At 48.9% G+C, this 15,767-nt stretch overlaps 1 protein-coding gene across 2 annotated transcripts in view; it reads right to left on the reverse strand.

Moving 5' to 3' along the window:
• Positions 1 to 104: 104 nt before the first annotated feature.
• The window catches only part of CASTOR2 (cytosolic arginine sensor for mTORC1 subunit 2), a 69,104-nt gene continuing 53,441 nt past the window's right edge, over positions 105 to 15,767 (reverse strand). For both annotated transcript variants that reach the window (XM_015880921.3, XM_085521770.1), the window contains exons 3-9: positions 9,296 to 9,489; positions 8,736 to 8,868; positions 7,756 to 7,879; positions 7,286 to 7,396; positions 6,524 to 6,606; positions 5,561 to 5,655; positions 105 to 4,091 (exon numbers count right to left, since the gene is read on the reverse strand). In XM_015880921.3, the coding sequence (XP_015736407.1) occupies positions 4,026 to 4,091; positions 5,561 to 5,655; positions 6,524 to 6,606; positions 7,286 to 7,396; positions 7,756 to 7,879; positions 8,736 to 8,868; positions 9,296 to 9,489 (806 nt within the window). In that variant the 3' untranslated portion in view covers positions 105 to 4,025. The remainder of the gene's footprint in view (positions 4,092 to 5,560; positions 5,656 to 6,523; positions 6,607 to 7,285; positions 7,397 to 7,755; positions 7,880 to 8,735; positions 8,869 to 9,295; positions 9,490 to 15,767) is intronic.

A 15,767-nucleotide genomic window follows, 5' to 3' on the forward strand; every position in this document is an offset into this window, starting at 1 on the left:
CTGCAGCATTTGTGCCTTTGGGTGAAGGACAAAAGCCACCGATGTGGGGTAACGTGGGGCAGGGAGCACCTGGGTGGGAAGGTGACGCACTACATCCTTAGAAAGACAGTGCCAAGCTCTGCTTTATTGTCATCAGTTTGATCAGTACAAAAGCAGACAGCGTTTTCACCTTTTATTTTTTTCTTTTCCTTCTTTTTCGTTTTAATTAACACTTTTACAAAGTACAAAATATACCGTCATTTGTTTCGGAACATTAGGATTTATTTTCCTGTGTGTGTTCTGTGTTTTTTTTACCCCCATACAGTACATAAACCTCAGCTTTGCAGCAGCAGCGACTGGCGAAGGAAAGCAGCGCACTGGGAATGCAAAGCGGCCGCTCTCAGCTGCACTGCCCAGTGCTGGTCTGGGTGAGCCCCACAATGGTTTGCATTAGGCTGGGAGTTAAAGGGGAAAAATAGAATGCATCATTCATGTCCCCCCACCAAGGAAAGGCTCCTGTGAAGGGTTTGTGAGGGTCCAGGGGGCTGTGCACCCCCATAGAGCTGCTGCAGCAGAGGGGCAGCCCCTGCTCTCCTGACAGCTTGCTAATTTATGGGGGGCAGCACTATGAACATCCTTGCGGAAATGCAGGTTTCCTAAGGGCAGAGAAGGGTGAAGAGATCTGCTGGGCCCTGCTCTAACCAGGTGGGACTCCAACATGGTGTTAGGGCAGAGCTGTACCCCTTCCAGGTGCTGCCAACCGGGGCACTGCAGCCCTGCAACCACACTAGAGCCTCAAGTGAGGGGGATGGTGGGGCTCCTCCATATGGAGTCCCCCCACACTGACCCTTGTGGTGCCCAGCAATCAGCAGGGAGGCAGCAGGACCACTGCACCCCTCATTTTAGTGACAAGCCTGGGGCCAACAGACCAGCTGTATTAGTGGGGAAGGTAGAGATGAGCTCTCTTGAAGCACCCCAGCTTCATGAGAAGGGGGGTTCCAATGAACATCAACCCAGGGTACCATGTGCTCCCACTCCCATAAAGCCACGGTGCCCAGAAAACAGCGTTGTTTCGAGTTACAAAAAGCTGGTGGGAGTTCTTTGGGAAAAAGGCTGATTGCTGCTATTGCAGAAAGCTGGTTCAGTGCCTCAGCACAGGGATGGCAGGGGGGTGGGAGAACCCCATGCTGCCAAATGTACCATGCAGGGGACAGTGCAACACCATCTCCTCAGGCCACACCAAACCCAGACACACCTCATCCACAGCAATGAGTGTGGGCTGTGTGCTCTGCATGGCACCATTCAGCCCCAGCCCTGCATCCCATCATCTTCCCAACCAGCAGAAGGGGCTGGTGCTACCTGGAGACTGCAAGGTGAACTTCTTGGCTATTCAGTTCCTAAGAGATCTGTTTCTCTGTACATTCACACCCTAAACCTGTCATACTGTTTGCAATACTTCATTCATTCCCCTCTCAGAATCTCCTGCCAGGATCCAGGGGCTGTGTGTTGCCCCTGCAGGGGCAGCTGCTGCTATAGGATCTGCTGTGCTGCAGGACGTGGCCCTTCTGTGCTGGTGCCAGCTGGCCTTACACCATGTTGTGCTTCGTGGGCTGAGTGATGGAGGAGCAGGGGATGGGGAATGGGGCTGAGAAGGGCTCAGTCCCACAATGCAGCCGCCCATGGGATGCACACAGCCCTGGATGGACGGAGGGACTCATAGGAGGAGGCAGCTGAAGCTGCCAGGCAGAACCTCACACCTCGGCCAATGTAAACACGGCCCAGCACACACCACACAGTGTAAATACTGTTTGGCAAAAGGATTAACTGGGTTTTGCTCTCTAGCAGGTAATAAAAGTTTAATCCAGTCCGACATCTCCAGTCAGGATGGGGGGCAGTGAGTGAGATGCCTTCAGCTGCTGCTGGAGATGCACACAGGAGTGGCAGTGACAGAAAGAAAGGGACTCCTCATTGCCTAATGGCATCCATCCCCGATGGCTGCAACATCACACTGCAGGGGCTGAACACAAAGCAAAGAAAGCAGCAATTGTGGACACTGCACCAACACGGGTCCTGCTGCCTTGTGCACGACGTCACTGATCTTTCATGGAGGGATTTTGGATGCTGGATTCAAAGTGGCACCGCAATGAAAAGGACGAGTGGAAAAGGAGAAGCTTCTCTCCCATCTCTGTGCTTGAGGCAGCCAGCTGCAGAGGGAGCAGGGCCACGCACTCCTATTGCTGAGACACTTGAATTAAGAACATACAGTGATACACGAGTGCATACGGCACTGCCTACAGCTGTACGTGCCCGTGGATGCACACAGCATGTTCAAGTCTCTATTGCTCAGGTGTCTGTGCTGCATACAGGCACACCAACACAAATAAAGGCAGGCATTTCTATGTGTGTGCACACACACAGTGCAGCTGAAACCCAACCAGGCAGAAAAAGACCAAAAGAAAGAAAGAAAAAGGCAAAGAGGGGAGAAAAAAGCCCCGACTGTGGAGAAATGGAAGGTCTGGAGGAGGTGAAGCTGAGGGTGTCTGCAGGGTGGGACAGCCCCGGGTGATGCTCTGCAGCCACAGTTATGGGGAATTTAAGGCCACTTCCCTCCAGGAAAGAAGAAGTGGAACCACCAAAACAGCCTCTAAATCATCCTGAGTGCAAAAATTAAAGTACGAAGAAAATAAAAACCCTGCTGTTCTCACTTAAGGCTCAGTAGAATTGCTACTTGTTTCAAGTACTTCTCTTCTTGCTGCTCTTTGGGAAGCAACACCAACAGATGCATGTCCTGCACACCAGCACACACAACACCTACAGCATCACCTCCTGCCTGCCCTTGTACCCCCTGCAGATTGCTGCAACTCCCTGCCTCCCAGCTGCAGGAAACTGCAAAGTGCCATTGCTCCATCATGGGAAAGAATAGGAACATAAGAAATGTGAGGGCAGACCCTGTGCAGGTGGCTTCTCCTTCTCCCTGTCCTGGGTGACATCAGCTCTGGGTGCTGGGTTGTGCTGTACGGGCTTTTTTTGGGGGGGGGAGTTTTCAGCACAGTTCAGCTTTCATAGATCTGAAGCCAATGGAAAACCCCCATGAGTTCAGTCCCCACATGGCAGATGTTTCCACTGATAAAAGCCACAGAAGGGGCCCAGCGGGGTTTGGGGACCTCCTGCCCCTGGTGAGGACAATCTGTCTGAGGTGGCCCAGGCTGTGGGGTAGGAGAGAAGCAGCAATGAGGACACTGGACAACACTTTGTGTCCCACAAATGTCTAGAATTGGGATGGGAGAGAAGGAATCTCTCTCTTCCTGCTGGTCCTGGTGAGGGGACAGCAGCTGTCCTGGAGCAGGGACATGGGGGAGGACACTGGGGGTGGGGAGATGGAAAACAAACCTAAGCCAGACTCAAAGCAGACAGAAACCCAGGCGGTGTGATCTGCAGGGCCCCTTTCTCCAGCACCTAAGAGGGGAAACAGAACCCCAACCCCATCCCAACCCAACATACGCAATGATGGAGAGTCCTCAGACATCCTGACGAGAGGAGACGAGCCAGCACCGTGCGACGTCTTTTCTATTTAATTCCACATTTCATTTTAAGGGGCTCAAGGCTCTCTGGCAGCCAGCAGCCCACCAGACCAGGCCGTGCTGTGGGGCTCAGGGTGCAGCACCCGCATCCATCCATCCATCCGTGTCCATCCGTCCATCCATGCCACGTGTTGGGGAACAACATGAGTTCCCGGGCAGCTCCATCTCACCCCGAGCTGAGCCTCAGGAAACAGCCTGACCTCTCTTCCTCCTGCCCCTCATTCATAAAGAAATTTAATAAAATAACAATAATAATAATAATAATAATAATAATTAAAACAAAGGCTATTCGCAGCTGTTTCTGCTCAGCTTTCCACAGTCTCTTTTTCACGTCACTCTCTGGAATCAGATTATTTTTTTTTTCCTTTTTTTTTTTCAAGAAAATACTGTGAGAAAAAAAAAAAAAGAATAATAATAATAATTATAATAATAATAAAAAGCATCTGGAACCAGCTCAGAAGATTTCTAATGCTTTTCAGCTTGACTGACTTGGAGTGCATTGACCACACCGTTTATGTTTTCTTCAGGTACCTGCAAGGAGAGGAAAAGAGAAAGGTCAGGTTCCACCAAACCCTGGGTTGGACGGCAGAATGAGTTGATGAGCAGAGCAGCCCCAAAGAGCCAGGAATGCTGTTGGAAACCTGAACCCACAGCCACAAGAAGAGCCAAAGCAAAGCTCCAAACTGCTTCCCAACCACAGCTCCAGCCTCAACTGGTGCAGAATGCTGAGGAAGATGAACAAGGAACCTCCAAAGGGAGCAGAGCACCTGGAACAGGTTTGGCTCTCCCCAAACATACCCTGCAGGGAGCTGGAAGCTGCCTCCAGCCCAGCCCCACCTGACCCATGTATGGAGATCTGAACGTTCCCATCTAGGTAAAGCCTCCCAGAGAGGGAATGACTTCCAGAGCACTAACAGCAGGGAGAGCTGAGTGTTAACAGCCAGGAAAAACTAAGCAACAAAAACCACTAAAAGATGCACAGGAATAAAAAGAACGGGGCAAAGGGAATGAGTTTTCATGAAGAACTCTGAATTGTTGACAGCAAACAGTGACCTCAAACAAAGAGAGGGTGGAGAGAAGAGGTTCAAGATGCTCTTAGACCTTGAGAGATGCTGCTGGAAGTAAAGGTACTTGGGGAGTAAAGAGCCAAGGTGAGGGTCTTGGCCAACAAAGCAAAGGAGGGCTTGCAGTGCACCAACAGTCAGCACGCCTTGGTGCTAGAATGACACCATCCAGGTGAAAAGGTGTGTAAAAGCACACAAAAAGAAAACAACAAGTAGCAAAGCAAGTGACAAAACACTGCCTTAGAAAGGAAGATCCAGAGACCTCAATGTGTGGCCCTAAACAAAAGCCTGCCAGATGCTTGGATGCTGCGGGGTCGGATGCAGCCACTTCTAAAAGGTGGAGCTGCTGCAGAGTCATCACAATTGCACGGCACGAGTTTGAAGTGAAGCATCTATTTTAAGCTCTCCTGATACTGCCTGACAATTAGCAGCACTCTGCACCCCATGCCCTGTGCACACAGCGTGCTCAGGGGCCACGGCAGCAGGTAGGAATGCAAGGCAAAGCTAACAGTATTGATTTTAAAATGGTGTTTTATTAGCTTATCTTATCAGCACAGTTAATATTCAAGAAAATAAGGCAAACGCATACATCACTCTGACCTTTGCTATCTGGAATAATATTTACTCTTACTCTTTACACACATGACCTATGGGCTGCAAATGGTTTGCGCCAGCTGTGAAAAACCCAAGAAACGAGCTGAAAAAACCCAGTGCAAAAAACCCCTTTGGACTCTTTGGAGCTTCTGAAGGTCACACAAGTTGGGTTGGACAGTGATAAAAGGAGAAGCAATGCAGCACTTGGGGGGAAGCAAAATGAAGAGCACAAAGCAGCTGAGCTCTGTCAGCTCTGTTAGTGCACGGCTACTGGTGTTCTCATCACTGTTTGCCTCCCAGGAAGCCCAGCCTTACCCCAAAGAAGCAAGTTTGGATACTCACCAACGCGTGATCAAACTTAAAAGTACTGATGTAGTAGGCTGGGATGTCGGCCGCGGCCAAAGGCTCAGAAATCTGAGCGACAATTCCACATTCATCTATTGGGGAGATAAAAAATATGAGTCACTGCCCATTCCACCAGCTAAAATCCAAGCAGGTTCTAAGCTACCACATTCAAATGTTGCCCATTTAGGGGAATGGAGGGTGTCTGATGCCCCATCACTGAAACATATCACTTCTAATGCACTCTGAGGTGCATTAAAAGGAGACGGATCAAATGGCGTTCTTACAACCTTTGTTCATCTGACGTATGACTAAAAATGAAACATATTTAAAGCAACTTTGCAGTGTTCTTGAAATCAGTGTTTTTAACTGCTTTACAAAGCATGGAAAGAGCCCCATTGCTTTGTAAGCATCAGGTTTTGGTTGCAGAATTCAGACTGACCTCCCTTAAAACTGCAGGGGTCGTAAAAATAGGAGGGATACATCTGCAGAAGTGAATATTTGCTCTCAGCTTCGATGTTCTTTCGAGTAGAGAAAACGTCTGCAGCACTGAACATAAAACATTTGGACTTCCATAGATCTACACTCAATATACAAAAGCCCCAGAGGTGTCTAAAGGCTGTGCTGGCACACCACTGCTTTCAGCTATCTGCAGTGCATCCTGTGCCACCTCTTTTGTCCATTTTTGCTCTTTAAGTACAGACCCAGTTGCATCTGCCTTTGAAGTCCTGCAGACGGATGTAATTTAGGCGGAGCTGTCAAGCATGCAGCACTTTTAAAGTATATTTAGAAGCCTGACTTATTAGTAGGAGTCACCTATTGGGAAACCTCAGCCTGCAAAGTCCTGTTGAGCTGCTGGCACTTAGAAAACCTCAGACACAAATGGATTTTTCCATCCCCTTTTGAAGGCCCTGAGGCAACCGAGTCCCCCTGCACCAACTGAGGGTCCAAATGTTGACCTACCGAAGCCAAGGGGCTGCCCACCAATCCGCACCATCTTCCAGAGCTCACCAGATGCACTTGTAAACAACAAATTATTAGGAAATCTGCAAAAGAAAAGGAATGCCCAATTAAAACACAGCGGTGCTTCAGGGATGCTGCTCATCCTGTATCCTTGCTTGGAGCCAACAACAGTGGCAGGTGTTCAAGAGCTGTGGAGGCTGAAGGAATGCAGCACTGAGGGTCAGTGGGCATGGTGGGATGGGGAGGTGGTTGTACTTAGTGGTCTTTCCAACCTCACTGATTCCATGCTCCCCTATCTATATCCTCTTTGATACGTAGTGGTGCCCACTGTCCCTGTACCCAAGCACCATCAGTGCTTTTTCCTACACCATCCCAAGGAGGTACCTGGGCTCCCTGTAGGTCCCTGATTTGTAGCAGAGAAGGAAGCTCAGTGGCCAAGCAACTTGCTGAGGCCAACAGCAGTGAGTGGCTGCCCAGGTTCCCAAAGCACTGCCTGCTGCTCCAAGCCTCAGGCCTCTCTTGAAGGCAGAAAGAGTTTGACTCCAATTAAGGGTTAAGACACTGCTATTTCATATATGCTGCTATTTCATTCTGGGCCTGGCCCATGCTCAGTAAGGTAACGAGGTGTATAGGCACATAACAGCCACACAGTGAAGCTCCCCAGAATTAACACGTGGCTCAGAGCTTAAGCTGCTTCCTGCTCCTCTGAAAACACCCCAGGTGACTTATCAGAGTTTGGGAGATCCTAAGAGCAAAGCTCACCTCTGCTGTGTCTGGACATCCATGACCAGGGAGATGTAACCCTCAATGAGAGAAAAGGAGAAAAAGCGAATGTGTCCCGAGTCTTCATTGCCCACCACCGAGTCCTTTACTCTGAGGAAACAAAAGAGAACAGCATTAAGTGTGTCCAGAAGAGGGCATTTAAAGAAGATACAGCCACTGACACCACAGGTGCTCAGACACTGCTTTAGGGCACATCCCATTACAGCAGCACATTGGCTGTGCACCTTTGGGTCACGTATGGTTTTGCAGCACACAGACCACACTGCTGATTTTCAGCTGAATTCTGGGCTCAGCTTTTCAAAGCCAGCAGAGGTTTCTTAGCTCCCACCTCTTGGGACAAACCCCTCTTGATCCTCCATCCTCACCCTCCCTAATTACAAGGCACCACAGCACTGCAAGGCTGCAGCAGGTCCCCAGGCAGTGTGAATTTGTGCCCTGCCATGACCTACCCATTGGAGTAAAACATGACATCCATGAGGAGTGTAGCAACAGTGGGAAGGGTATCTGGGTCCAGGCTGGTGACGCAGAACATATTACTCGGACTGGAAAGGGGGTGAATGACAGGCCTCTGAACTGCAAGAGACACAGACACACAGCCATGAAGCCACGTCCCACCAGCTCTGACAGCCACAGAGAAAACCAACAGTGCTGGCAAGGAAAAAGCACAAAGTTTCTCCTTACTGAAACCCTGTGGGCTCTCAGGCTGAAATAAATTCATGCTCTCACCATTTAGAGGCATTTCTCTGGCTGCTGGCAGTAGGCCTTCTTATCCTTCCTCTCTCAAAGCTTATTTTATTGACAGCCCTGCTTTTTCTATAAGGCTCATTTTCTTAAGGAGGAGACCTACAGTTACTGAGTGGCACTTCACAAAGGATTCCTGCTTTGTTTGGCTGTGGGCACACAACTGCACCTGGGTGTGGAGGAACAGACGTATTTATGTAGTTGCTTTTCCTGACTATGCCCTTTGCTTGATGCTTGTTCCTGCAGACTGGAATCATCCTAAGGTTTTGTATGGCTGCAGGTCCACCATGGCCTTGATCCTGACTGGTTCTGAAGTGTAAAAGGTGAACAACACCACTCTCTGTGCATCAAACACTGCAGTGCTTAACCAAGCCTCCAGATAAGCCATTTTCTTTTGCAGTGTTAAAATATGGAAGTTTAGGCCACAGACAATGTTTTCTTTTTGCAGCTGAAACGAGTTGCATTTTGACCTTCTGTCCTACAAAAATGCCTGTTCTAGAGGCATTAAACCAGCATGAAAAGGCTCAAATTCCACAGAGCTCATCAGCCTTGCTCACAAAGTAAAGCACCTACTGCAGTCCCTGGTGAACGGGGATAGACTTGGGCAAGTGCTTAAGCAAATTCCTCTCCCCCATCATACAGCACGAAGAGCTGCATCCCACAGGGCTGAGTCCAGGCTGTTCCTTACCCAATTTTGGTTTGACAAATCCATTTGTTATCCCAAGGTCATCGGCGGCCACCGTCTCCCCGTTGACTACTCTGAGGATGGTGAACTCCGCAGCCAACGTGTGCATGACGAAGGGCAGGTCTCGCTCACGTACCTGGGGGTGAGGAGGTGACAGGGTGAGCTGGGGATGATGGCAAGCACCAGAAGGACAAAAATGCTTCAGTGGAGGTTTAAGGGCACAGGGACGTGGACACATTATTCCCTCATGAAGCAGTAGGTGCACAAGGTGCCATCTGGACGTGTGTCTAGAGAAGCACTTTCAGAGCTATTATTGCAAATGTCAGTAAGGTTATCTACTATAAGCAGGGTATAAATACGTGTATTTGTCACATAACCCATACCAACAAGTGCCCTGAGAAGCTCCTGGGATGTCAGAGAGCCTAATGGCAAGGCACAGAGCCCTGGGGAAAGCAAACCCTGGTTTTCCTGCTGCTCCTCAAGCAACTGGTTCTCCCAAGTGTCACCCAAGTGTCATTAAGTGCCACCCAGGTGACCCTGCCCAGTGCCCTGATGCGTCTTACCAGGATGAAGTCTGTCTGATAGGTGGAGAGCATGAACACTGAGATGTTTTGGTCAGCTAGTGGTGCAATGACTGACTTGGCAATTTTGGTCACGCCGATGGGCTGGGAGCCAGAGAAGCCACCTCCGCCGGACACCACGTTGAGGGCAAGCCATGTGGCATCAGCCACGCTCAGGTGCTCCGAGGAAGGAAGCTCTGCAGAGACAGAAGGGGAGAAGAGAGGTTTGTTAGATGGAGGAACAGAGAGCCAGCTCCATCACCTGGTCCACACGTGGCCAGTGCAAGGCAAGAGATGAGTCCAGGCAGCCTGCCCGGCATCACACACTGTTTCACAGCTTGGCTCTTCTCATCTGGTTTTACTTTCCTTCTCTAATGCCATTTGATGTGGAGGCTGACAGAGGAGCCTGGGCACCAGCCTGAGACCTGGAAGATGCACAGCAGGTCCCCACTGCCTGCAGCCCCAGAGCAGAAGATCCCACAGCACAATCCTTATTCATTGCAAGGGAGTTGGACCAGATGACCTTTGAGGTTCCTTCTGAGTAACACCAATGCTATTACATCTGCTTCTAGTCTAATGGCATCAAGTAGTCTAAAATCAGTACTTAAACCACCTTATAGGGATCTTTCACCATTTTAAAGAAACCTTCATGTATTAACAGCCCGTAAAACCAGGCAGGGACACTGAAATGATGGCATAACCTTCTCTAAGATTGTCTGGACTCTGGGTTTCGGTTTGGCAAATTACAGAATCAAAGAGCTCAGAGCCAGATCCAGCCTCACAAATGCATAATCCCAGTTAAAACCTCCTTGGCTTTGGGAACCTGACCTCAGCTGCAGACTCAGCCAGCACAGACAGTGGAGCTCCCAGCAGAAACCTACACACTTTGCTTTGTGACAGCCCAGCAGGATGGAAACACAAACACAAGGTTTGCTGCTCTTGCACCGGCTGCTCCACATCCCCATAGCCAGGTTCCCTACCCCACAGCATCCCCCACCCCGTATCCTTTCCTTCTCCTTCAGGGATGCCTCTGGGAGCTGTTTCTGTCCAGCTCCATGTAATAAATCCATTCCCTCACCCCCCCCCCCACCCCCAGTCCCCAGGCACTGCCGCTACAAGACGACGCCGGCGCTGAAAACCCCAAAATGAACTGAATAACAAACACCGTTCGTTTTGCTCTCCTCAATAACCTCAATTGTGTGTGGCATGAAAATAACCCTGAGCCAAATAACACTGCAAACAGCGGGGACGCTGAGAGTTCTGCTTTTGCATTCTGATGCTCGGCTTCATAGGCCAGCGTTCCTATTTAGTTATTTATTTATTTTAACTGAATAATCAAGAGCTTGCACGGAACGAAAACTATGCACCAGGGAGAGGGGGGGGGGTAAAGTTTGTGCATTAATCACCAGCACGTCACCTCCGAGAGACCGCTGAGAGCTGCTGGTGGGAAATGACTGCAGCCCAAATGCCATTTGGTGATCGCTTTGCCCTTTGCATCAGCCAAGCACCCCCCAAAATCCAGCTCACTCCGCCAACCAGCACGGAGGAGCTCAGAGCAGCTGCTGATCTATCAGGCAGCTGACGTCTTTCTCCCTTTATTGCCACCTCTGCTCCTTGCCTGAGAGATAAATAAGAAGAGGGGGGGGGGGAAAGGGATGTGTTTCTTCATCGGACGCCTATTTGCTCCTTGGCAGCACAGCATTGGTATTTACACTTCCACCTCCTGCATCCCAAAGCCATTAAGGCAGACAGGCACCTAAATCACAGAAAGGTCAGAAGACAGTGCTCCTCCCTGCAGAACTATCCCCAGAGCCACAGCAGAACCATCCCAGCACACCCAGGGCTGTGGTGATGCTGCAGAGGACATCACAGCTCATCTCCCTCCATACAAGCAGAGCGGATGGTGTTGCTGCCTTACATGGGTGACCTGGCTGCAGTTCAGTGCATCCCGTCAGCTATTCTGGGGCAGGGATGTGATGGCAGATCTGGCATTTCGCAGTGGATGGAGGCAATCCACGCTGGCAAACCTCACCGAGCTCTTCCTTGGGGGCATCTGCAGCTGCTGGGCATTTCTGGTTGTGTTACTGTAGATCTAACAGGCCCTAGCAAGTGTGACAAGGCCACTCCGTTTGCTTAAATAACCTGCTCATAATTCAATTAACCTTGCAACAGTGACTGAAAACATCACCTTCTGGATGCTGTTTCCACCAGGCAGCCCTATGGAAAAGTACAGCCCGAATTCGCATGGAACAAACCCAGTCTAGAAGCTCAACAAATTCATCCGAATAGCATCAAATAAGCCACGTGGGAAGGTGCTGTGTGCAGGAAGCTTGTAAAAGCAGCATGGAGAGCTGAATACACCAGACGCAATGTTAACGCAGTCTTGTTAAGGCAGAGGAAGGTAACAGATATAGAGCAAAGCAAAGGTTTGTCCAAGATGCAGCACCAGCCCAATAAGGCTTAGACATGACTTAGATTCGTTTTTCATAAGCAGAATGACTAATAAAAATCATATCATAGATCCATGGAATGGCCTGAGTTGTAAAGGCCCACAATGCTCATCCAGTTCCAACCCCCAAAAGGTTCAGGCCCAATGAAGCACTCAGAAATCCCTTCAGGATGACATAAATGCATTCAGATCTAATAATAATAATAAAAGGCTAAAATTAAAGAGCCAAACCAATGGCTGGGAAAGGAATGGATCCATACTGGAAAGCCAACCCAGGATTCTTTGCAGAGTTCATTCCAACTTGATGTCTATCAGACACGCACTTGAGGACACCCATTAGCTCTCAAATGAAACGGCGGATATGGGAAGGATTTACTGTGCTTGGAGGGAAATGAAGATGCTAAGCTGGCTCGTTTCTCTGCTGTGATATGCTGGATCATCTCCTAAGCACTTACCTTCAACTTAGCATAGAAGTCTTCGCATCCCAGCAGTGCTGCTCATTGATTTGTTCTGGTGCTCTGAATGAACCCATTGCTCATTCAGTTCATCAGCACAGGGCTAAGTTTGCAGCCACGGCTAGTTCTGAATATATAAAGATAATGCAATTAAAACTAACTGCCTTTTTTTGGTGGGTTTTGGGGTTTTTTTTTAGCAGCCTTTTGGCTTTAGATCCCTTATACTTCACCTTTTATAGCCTCCCTCTGCAAAAAAGTGACAGCTGGAGTCTTGCTTATGTTAAAGAGAAAAGCTCCTGCAATTGTAGGGTTCCAATGGTCAGGCATTAAAAGTGCTGCCAGCTGCAAAATTCATGATAAATGGGGGGAGCTGAAGCTCGTCCCTCTGCGTGACGGCACAGTTTATGGCCATATCTTTTGAATATGATTTTTACCTTTATTAAAGGGTTTCCTCCCCACTGCCCTGCAGAAGGTGCTCATTGCTGTGCGTGTTCTCAAATCCCATCTTATCACAAAGCAGGGGATTAAGTCAGGTGGCAGAGGCTGATCCAAAGGCCAGGCATCTCCCTGACTTCTGCATCAGCGCTGTCAGCAAGGAGGGCTGGGGGTGCTGCTGAGAAGGGTGGGCAATGGGCAGAGAGAACCAGAGGGGTCACAGAGAGCCAGGATGGGCTTCCAGCACCACCAGTCTGCTTTCCTGATGTCTGAGATGCTGTATGGGTTTGAGCTGGAGGTCCCTGCTCAGAAAAGCTTGTTGGGAAGCTTTTATTCTGGAGAGGACCCAGAAAGTGCAAAACAGAGATGCAAAATAGAGGTTTATATCCCGTGCCCCCTCAATGGGGAAGCTGTGAAACCTGCCAACTCGTTTTCCTATTTAGGTATTATCCCACTCACTAAACTGTCAGAAGAACATTGTCAGGTTCACAAACTCCAACACTGCGTCGAGGAAATGACAGCTTGACAGTTTGTGTGTTTAACCTGGGAGTTCCTGTGCCTCAGTTTCCTATCTACAAAAGCGGGTACAGAAAACAATGTTTCTTCCTAGAAAAGAAACACAGGCATCTTTTCGGGTGCAACACAAAAGCTTTTCTTTGTTGGAAATTAAAAACAAGGCAACAAACAGCAGCACTCATGTAAGCCCCAGACTGGCTCAGACAGAAAATTACTTTGAGACTGTTTGCATTCCAGATCAATGGATCAGCTTGCAGCACAGGCCAATTAGCACCTTGAAATTATTCAGCAAGCCCAGGGTGGGGGTTTGGGGAGGGGGTGAGAGCAGAGCTTTCTTGATGCAGAACTCAGTGCTGGGTTCCAGATGAGTAAGGTCAGCCAGCTGATGTTACTGCAAGGCAACAGGGGGGCTGCCAACACTGCTCCTGTTTAACCAACACCAAAACCCTTCCTTGTTTGGGATGTTTCAGAGATCCCAGTCTAATTTCTCCTGCTGCTGTTAAGAACAGGACAACCTCTCTGCTTCATATGCATTGACACAGGTGCACACAGCATGCTTTGCTATTGCTGTCAGAGGAAGAGGGAGGAAGGGATGACACCCTAACCTATGGATGCTCCATTGTAACCTTGCCTGTGGTCCTTCTTTAAACAAATTCTACCTCCAAACTGACCCAGAAGCAAGGAAGTGCCCTCAGAACAGCTCTCAGCCTGCAGGGATCTATAGGGACATGGTGTTTGCTGTGAGATACAGGGTTCCTCCAGCACTTCTCAATGCAAGGCCACAAAACGACAGGTACCAAGGATTAAAGCAGCTACTGGAGAAGCCCTGCTCCCTGTTAACAGGTCTTCATGCTTCTATTATTAATCCAGGAGGAAAGGAAAACCACCTCTATCTAAATAGGTTTCTATTATCACAAATGCATTTCTATCTCTCCAGACCACAGACAAGCGGAGTGCAAAACTCTTTCAGGCACCGATGCTCTTAACACTTCGAAATCATGCTAATCTGATAAGGCACCGAGGGAATTATGCAAGTAAACAAAGCCAGCCTTGATAAGGAGCCTTCCAGATACAGCACAGCACCACTGAGCACCTGCAGGCAGCTGAGATTTGCCCATCCCTGCAATACGGGGCAGAAGCATGACCAGCCTGCTCCAACCCACAGCAAGGAAAAGCAAACAGCAGCATGCATGGTTTTCCTGGGATGTTTTGCTGTTTTCCACTCATTTGTAGCACAAATGCAAATCTCACTTTCTTACAGTGTTCCTGAGACAGCCAGGCTTTGGTGTAATCCAGCACTAAGTGCCACCAAAACAGCAGCACAAGGAGTAATTAACAGAGAGATGCTTTCCAGGGCTGCGTGCTTTGGAGGCAGGCAGTTCACCCAAATAGGATTAGGATAGCTCAGGATTTTACTTCTTTATTTCCACTCCTTTAACCATGAGAGATCAATGCAACCAACCCTGGAAGAAACAGGCTCAGAATTCACTTACGCTGAGACGGATCTGAAGCTAAAACATCATTTTCCTCTGTTTCTCCAGAACATTCAAGACAAATACAAATATGGAACGGGACCGACTCTGGGAAGCAAATAGCATTTAGTCACCCACACAGACCTCTAACAAGCACTTTGCTGCATAAGTGAAAATCCTCTGCAAAAGCAGTTTAGTTCAGGGGAAGGAAACCTTCAAGAGAGCAGCAGGAGAACTCCCTGACTGCCCATTTGTGGGAAATTAGAGGTAAAACCAAAACATCTGAGGGAAACCAGAATGGTTTAAGTGGGAAACCTCGGAGCTGAGGAAGCAGTGGGGCTGTGGTGGCCTGCTAGCACGTATACACATAAAGAGTTTGTGTGCATGCACAAACACACATCGATGTGTGCTTATCAGTCAGACAAAGTCTCTACAGAACTCAGTATTGCTAATAACCACCCTCTGGATTTCCTTCTCCATCCAAGGACTATAGAAGATGTTGTGTAACACACACACTACCACCAGGTGCTGGTGAACATCACCATCCCTGGAGCAGTGGGGATATGGCACTGAGGGATGTGGTTGGAGCTATGGTGGGTTGGGGTTGGACTATATCATCTTACAGGTCTTTTCCAACTTCCAACCTTCTTGATTCGATCATTCTATGAATAACAGAGATCAAGACGTGTGCCAAAGAGGACACTGGGCTGGGCTCTGAGCTCCTTTGTGTTGCTCAGTGAAGAAGAGGAGACAGCACTGTCAGAGAGAGCCATGAACATTAACAGCATGGAGAAAACCATGCCAGGATGAAGCTACCAAATGCAATCATTCCCTTCATGAGTTTCTAAGCACAGTTGGGTGCACGCTTTCAAAGTCCTACAAGAAGACATCCAAGAGGGAAAAGAAATATATATATATATCTACATGGCTGGCTTTTCAAATGATACAAGAGTGCTTCAGAGTGTCTGGCAGCCCTATTTCTAGACACTGAGCTCAGAGCTGCACTGCTGGAGCCATCAACCAGGTCCCCCCCCAGCCATGCAGGGACCCTCTTGGTGTTCACGCACAGTGATTTTTTGCTTAACAAACTTTCTGTCTTGTAACCCATGGCAGTAGTCATGGTGACAGAACCGGGGTCCTTGGCAACG

The sequence above is a fragment of the Coturnix japonica genome, chromosome 22, assembly GCF_054131305.1.
Source record: "Coturnix japonica strain WE chromosome 22, WE-NBRP24, whole genome shotgun sequence".
Classification (NCBI taxonomy): Eukaryota; Metazoa; Chordata; class Aves; order Galliformes; family Phasianidae; genus Coturnix; species Coturnix japonica.